At 35.4% G+C, this 7,724-nt stretch overlaps 1 protein-coding gene across 1 annotated transcript; it reads right to left on the bottom strand.

Annotated features, from left to right (window-relative positions):
• Positions 1-621: 621 nt before the first annotated feature.
• On the bottom strand, positions 622-6,111 carry si:dkey-79d12.5 (maternal B9.15 protein). The gene is made up of 5 exons (XM_056762450.1): positions 5,940-6,111; positions 3,388-3,568; positions 2,947-3,084; positions 2,233-2,542; positions 622-2,018 (listed from the first exon to the last, which is right to left on the bottom strand). The coding sequence occupies exons 2-5, from the start codon at positions 3,558-3,560 to the stop codon at positions 1,824-1,826; spliced, it is 816 nt and encodes a 271-aa protein (XP_056618428.1). The 5' UTR covers positions 3,561-3,568; positions 5,940-6,111; the 3' UTR covers positions 622-1,823.
• Between the last annotated feature and the right edge of the window lie 1,613 nt (positions 6,112-7,724).

Genomic DNA, 7,724 nt, shown 5'->3' with positions numbered 1-7,724 from the left:
TGCTGCACGCAAGAGACAAAGTCTTAATTGTTTATTTTAGAATGGATTACATCAAGAGTTTTCGTCTGACGTTGGCAAACTCCAGTAAGAGGCATAAGAGTGTAGTTCACTAATCTAAACGGGCAGAAGGAAACCCCCAAAAATGCACTAGCCACATCAGCCGGGTTGATGTCTGTGATTAAATAATACCATATGGGCACATGGTTGTCGCCGGCCACTCTTTGTTTACATACGCCTTCTTCAACCCAATGAACTTAAACCGAGTCTATTTCTATGCTCTAAACCTAGTCTGTCTTCCTCTTGTAATGACGTTATGACCTTGGGCCATGTGACACACTCAACGCGCCTAGGATGTGGATCATTCCGTTGTGCATCCTGTAGCACTTAGCCTACAACAACCAAACTGTTCTTAAACATCCCAGTAAGCGTTTACTTACTGAGCCATAAAATCTAAGGTTTGTTAAAAGATCCACCTTATACAGTAGGATATAATTTCTTATATGTAGTTTAGTGTGATTAAGTATGAAATGGAAAGAATCACTATGAATAGTAGAATTCGACACATTATGTAACATATGTAAGGTTAACAAAAAGCAATGAAAAGGCAGCAATAAAAAGCCATTTAGTAATAAAGTATATTTGTCACAAATATAATCATGGACAGATTTTAAGTAAGTATTTTGCTACAGAAAAGGCAATATCAACAGTGATTACATAATCACAAACAATTCAAACATTAAATAAAATAAAAAAGCAATTATAAATATGCATTTAAGGTTTAAGGAAAATAAGAAAAAAAATGACATTCCATAGCTGAAAAGTAAAAAAAAGGATTAGCCATGATTGTGTAAAGACTAAATAAATAAACATATTATTGTTTTAAATAATTATGTGGGTTAAGAACAGTGTACACTTTACATGTAGTTGAATATAAAACAAACGAAACGAACGGCCAAAAGAAAGTCCATTTAAAAACAGCATTTTTAAAATGAAGTATTACTTTAGGTGATTTATACTACCACCTAGTGGATTTTAAAATAAGTTACAACACAATTACAATAGAACAGAGCTACAAAGCACTTTAGCACCATTGTGTGGTCAATCAAGTATTCTTAAATAACACTTAATATTAATGCAATCCTTTCTAAAATGTGATTTCACATTATTTCTGAGTATTCATTTGTACACAGCACTTTATGGCTTCAGAATATTAAATTCATTTCTGTATGAAAGGGATCGGTTACTTGGGATTTTCAGAGATATTGAGGAATTGATAGTTTCTTAAACCTGAGATGAACTGCTGGTAAGGCTATTTAATATTTGTGAATGTTTTAACACCAAGGAATTTTATATTTACGATAACCATTTCAATACTTTGTTTTCATAAAATACCACTCAAACTATAAATAAAAAGAAAATTCTATAACATTCTCTACATGAAACTAGTGAAAAATGTGTTACTTCTCATTGAACACAATTCCAAGTATGCAGCATTTCAAGCTTGGCACAGTAGTTAGGGAATATCCCTGTACACTATTTGATTAAGTCATCATAAAGCTAGCGATTTGCACAAAACCGTTTTAAGGTCTTCTTTGGTTAAGTGATTTTGTGTTTCTTTAAGCAACAGCCCAAAGCAAACATTAATAATGAGTGCAAGTGAAAAAGGTAATTGGTTACATTTCATTAAAGTTCATTTCAGTGAAACATTATAAAAAGCTGGCCCGCTTGACAGTGTCATTGGTTTATAAAATGGATTTTAAAAAGCTAGAAGCAATTAATAAGCTATATGCAAAAAATAGTCCTCTAACTGGTTTTGAGTTGTTTTATCCTTTTATCCCTCCCCATCTTTGCAGGGTAGCGTGAGGCACAATGAACTGAGGAGTGTGTTTGGGAAAGACATAGTAAGCAAACAAAGGAGACGGTGCTGGGGTGCATACGGTTCTGAAGAACATGCCTCTCTTTTTCTTGTTCTGGGGCCACATTGGTGCATGGAGATAAAAGTATTGTGGGGCAGGGATCTGTTGATAACAGACATAACAAAACGTTTAAAATACCTCATTCTAAAGACCAAGTCATTACAGCATGCCAAAAAAAAAAAAACTCTGCTATTGTGTTTTATAAAAACCCATTTTTTTTGGACTTGCTTATACTGTAATACAGACAGATAAATCTACTCAAATAAACTCAATGTAGAAGTACCCTGGTAAAGTAATGTTGAAGAAATGTATTTACCTGTGCTTGAGAAAACGTGCGTGGGCCTTTTGGCTCCCTCGCCATGAATCTAGTTGAAGGAGCTGCGTTCTTGATCATATTCTCTACCACTTCCTTTGTCTCTTCCTCCTTCATCTCCCCTTCAGTGTCACTGGAGACGGCCGACCCGCAGTCAGAAGAGCTCGCTGAATGATAATCAGAGGTATCCAGATTCACAGAATCCACCAGGCTAAAAGTGTCATCCTGACTCAACTGAATCTCTGTTTCCTCATCATCCTCCTCTTCTTTTGAAAACTGAGCCACTGTAAAATATCTACAGTTCTCACCAGAGCTGCACAGAAACATGATTGATTATTACAACAAACTTTTAGAGATAAGTGCTGTTCTTCTCTCATTTCACAGAAATCATCCAGAACAATCATTCACAAAAACAACACAAAGTTTGGCAGATCAGAACAGCTCTTCTTTAATTTGTCAAACATCGCTACAGTAACACAAATATTGTCATAATAAAGATAGTTGTGTTTTCTACCTTACAAAGAATTTTTTATAAAAATGATTTGGATGTTTTACAAGATGTTTTAACATATATATGTAGAATAAAGAAATTGTGGGAAAATAAATGTCCTTGACAATATTTTTAAAGGCATGCTTATATGCTCACAGATGTTTTCATTATGTTTGAGTTTGCGTTTTTAATTTGGTGTTTTTGTACACACACACAAAATAACTTACCGTGCACACACTTCCAGTGGATCGATCCATATCGTGATCTGACGAGGAAAGCCCAAACCACACGGTTCTAAGCCGCTCTCTGTGCATGCTTCTAAAACTGTCTCATCGCAGGGAACGCCTTCATTTATTCTGATACATCTGAGGAATTACAGAGAGGAAGTGCAGGGTGAAATTATAACTAGTATTGCAAAAGGTCATGGGTTCGATCCAAGGAAACACACAAACTGATTAATGTATTGACAGAATGTAATAAAGTCGCTTTAGATAAAAGCATCTGCCCAATGTATAAATGTAGATATAAATCATGGACAACATATTAAAGCATTTACTCACTTAAACAATAAAGATAGCTTTATATAGCTTGGGATGTCATACACATGTTATGTTTTTAAGATTTTTTTAAGGAAACAGTAACCTGTTTTCACTTTTCTCTTTGGTTACCTGAATGCTTGTCCTCTGCTGGGGTTGTCTGGATACCAATGGCCTTTGAACTTTTCAAGCAGAAGCTTTTGTAGTTTAGCAGCAAACAGTTTGGCTTTGATTTGTTCCACACCTCCCCGTTCCACTGCCAAGCCTTTGAGAAAGTTCACTCCAGCTTTTACTTCTCTCCTCATTTTCTCCACTACATAGAAAATAGGTTTTAATATCCACCCAAAGTTGGAACATATAGGCCCGGTTTCACTGACAAGGCTTAAATCTAGTCCTAGACTAAAATAAATGCATGACATGTCTTAACTGAATATAACTTGCCCAGAAATACCTTAAATATATCAGTGACTTTTTTGTCTCAAGATGCACACCAGTAATGTATTCTTTTAAGGCATTTTTATAAAAGCAACATAATTTCCTTTAGCATCTTCTGACATCCTTTTAACACTATGTGATTTTTCAGCTCCAGCAAAGAATAGTTAAATTGATATAACACCACACCATAATTTGCATTAAAGGCAAATAAAATACAAATAAGCAAAAAGAGTTCCAGAACATTTCAGAACATAATATAACAAAATGAATGTTGCATCCCAAAAAGCCTTTGGACTCCATGACCTGTAGTGGAGGGTGAAACATGCAAATTTATTAAAAAAATGTTAGAGTGATATAATCCTGGCAGATATACCCAAATATGGTCATATTACATTACACCACAAGCTGTAGTTACACTTGCAAAAACTAAATGTCCTTGTGTACAATCTGTGCTTGTGATTCTCTTGAGAAAACATTTCAATGACATTGTTACATTTTGAGCAAATACAACCATGCAGACCTTCTTTGTGTATTGTTGAATGCGTGTTATGCTTGTAAATGCCTAGTTTTTAAGTTAACCTCATTAAAACAAAAACAAGATGACAACTGTCAACTGTTCTAGTTTTGCTAATAGCTACTTAAGGCATTCAATATGATGCAACCTTTAAGCAACACATTGACAGTACAGTCATACCTTTGTCAGGGTGATTATTTAAGTGACACAATAAGAAGTCATTCAAGAAGTTTACCTAAGGAATAATTGACGAGGGGCCGTTCAATTCGCGTCGTGGCCGTTACATCTCGGGGGTCCATTAACTCTCGAATAATTGAATCGAGCGGAATCAATTATTCCGCTTATACCATGGTTACCACACCACATTGTTCAAATGTTTAATTTCAATGTATATCATCTTTTAAATCCTGTTGATGGTGGAACTACTTTCTTACGCATCTTATTTCAAGCGTCCGTCACAGCAAACGGACGCGTCTCGAAAGCTTGCGCCACGTGGTGGGTGGGTGTGTGATTTTCGGTTTTCTATTTAGTTATGTTATTCATTCGATTTCAGTATATGTATTTCTAGATTGTTTTTTAAATGCTTTGTTTATTGAAGCGAAACTGTGCACGCGTTTTCATTAACATTAAAGTTTGACATTACAAACTATCAAGAGCAGGGTGCTGTGTGAGGTGAGGGCCTGTAGGCTACACTCCTTTCTGTTGTTAAACTTGGTTAAGCGATATCGCAATGTAATGTGATCAGACCATGAACGCCTTCATAGGTGTGCATTTACCAAAAGTTAATGCATGCCCAAAGAACGTTTGTCAACCAATCAGATTGAAGCATTCGACAGCCCGTGGTATAAGTCTCGAATATAGCACACGTCTCATATATTATTATAGCTCATATGTATTTTTTTTTTTATTTAAATGTCAAAAGGTACTTGGTGAGTGACAGCACCTGGAAACTGTAAACAAAGCAGAATGCTTGATGCATGTGGATGGTTTCAGTTGGTTGCAAAACAGCTGCTCTGCACTAAAAGAGTTCTCACTCACACGTTCACACATCAACGTAGAATGTAACAGTAAGATCTCATCTCGTTTTCGTTTTAAGCCCACGGCTGGCAAATAATAATTTTCATTATTACCTTATTACAAATCTGAAAATTCAGTTCTTTCCTATGTCTATTAAAACTTTCTGCTGTCCAGACTGTAAAGTATTGACGACTTGAAAGAGAGAAACGATTCACGTGCTAGACGCACACCACATCAAAATATTCTAATTGGCTCAAGCGAGCTACAGGTAAATAAAAACACATCGATCGAAAAGTTCGCACCGAATCATGTTTGGATTCACTTTGAATGTTTAATTGTCAATAAGATGCCGTTTGTTATCACGCGTTGCTTTCATACTTAAATGGGAGCAATGGGAAATTCCCAGGAAGAAACCCCATCATCATCACACAATATTCATTGTGTGTATTTCAGACAAATTTTCCCAAGCTAATGTAACATTTCAAATTTAATGAACTCTGCGTCTTTGTTCATGAACAATACAATTTTACACTAATGTAAATATAACTATTTTATCACTTTAGCCCTAAAAAGTTTGTTTGTACATTCTTTACACGCAAGTGAACTGCGGATATTTTCACTATTTTACCTTTTTTTAAAACCTAATCACTCAAACTTTGAGAGAAAATGGAAGAAAAATACAAGTTCTATTTATGACTTATTTAATGGAATTCCTTACCGAAAGATTTTCTCCCAAATATGACAAATCCTTAATTTCAGAAAATTTTGTCGTTGAGCCCTCTTCCTCAAAACTGTTTGGTCCAAAAAGGTAAGTAAGTAACCCTGAATAAGCACGTTGCTTCCTTGTACACACTTAAACAAACTGTTCCACGTTTCTTCATTCGCGTTGAGTTCGGTCAACCCACAAATACGTCACTTTCCCGTCAACGATAAGCGAATGACTCACTTCCTTTTTTATTTTATTTTTCTTTATCTTTCTTCTATATGTTCAAATGACTTTGAATGCATTTTTGGTATATTTAATGTAGTGTATGCAAAGTTGTATTTCATTATTGTTGTCTCTGAATTAATTAAAAAATTATAAAATAATGACTCACTTCCTCGTCCGTACAGTCAGCGCTCCATTCTAGAGACAGTTATGACGCCGTCTTACTCATTAGCCAAATTTGGGCATGGGTAAAGTATTAGGAAGTAAGAGTCAATGTACAAAGCAAATTGGTCTTGGTATTTATTGATGAACACAATGAAAACAATACCATGTATTTGAAACATTTTCAAAACTTCTTTTTTATTTCTATGCTCCTCAAATGTATATTCTGTTAAGGTGCTTTACCACAATAACTGCTAAAAGCCCTTTACAAATATATTTGAATTACAATGAAATATTTATCAATAAAATGTATCCTGATTAGGAGCTCATAAACACTTAGTAGATTTAATAAAGAGAATTTAAAGACATATGGAATGTGTCTTTCTTTTAATAACTGTGGCATATTTCCCTTTAACTATAAAACAGTGCAGTGGTGGCTTGAAAGTGAATTAAATGAGGCATGGGTTGATGTAGGCTGAATTTCTCTTTACGTGCAGCAGATGGCACAACAGATCTCCTTTCTCCATTTTATTTCTGAAATCTGGTGCTTTTACTCTGTCTGTGAAAGAATCTGACGTAAGAGCATGTTCATCTACCTTCGTGTTGGATTACCTTGCTTACATTGTAAGCGACCTGAATGTATGATTTTTACAGTACAGTAGCCTATGATGAGATCTGTGCGTTTCTATTATTGGTATATCCCTTCATTGTTGCAGTAAGTTAGATCATTAATATACATTAATGCATTAATATATGAGAGAGAGAGAGAGAGAGAGAGAGAGAGAGAGAAAGGGGGTCAGAAGGCCACTACCAATACCAACACGCATGTTTTAAAGGAGTAATCAATCTGCATATGTTCAGTAAATAGGAACTAGGAAAAACGGAAAAACAGTGAAAATCTCCCAGTTTCCCCCTCCTATTGTTTTGTCGGCTGCCTGTATGCATTCTTGGCTCAAGGTTCCTTGTCAGTGGGTAGTTCCGGTCCTGGGCTGGTAGACTGATTGGATTTTCTTTTTGGGGATGCGTATATACAAGCAATTAATTTGGTTTAAGAGCCATGGATGATTTGGCCCACCACTTGAATTTAATCTTATAGGGGTGATGTATTCCTTCGACCTGCCCAAGCCCTTGTGATTTTGGTGTTATAAGAGTCCATCCTGCATGAGCCTAGCATCAGTGGGACTTCAACACTGTAATGTATTTAAATGCAATGTTCTAAAGGCATTTCTCACCTTGTATCTAAGTAATTCACACAGAATATAATCTCTTTGATTTGCAATACATAAAAGTAAATTGTGTTCACATGTTTCAGGATTTATACAAGTCCATTTAAAGTGATACTTCACCCAAAAATGAACATTATGTTGACATTTACTCCTTGTCATTTCAACCCATGTCCTTTCAACCCTGTAT

The sequence above is a fragment of the Triplophysa dalaica genome, chromosome 12, assembly GCF_015846415.1.
Source record: "Triplophysa dalaica isolate WHDGS20190420 chromosome 12, ASM1584641v1, whole genome shotgun sequence".
Lineage (NCBI taxonomy): Eukaryota > Metazoa > Chordata > Actinopteri > Cypriniformes > Nemacheilidae > Triplophysa > Triplophysa dalaica.
This window is presented reverse-complemented; position numbering and strand designations above follow the sequence as displayed.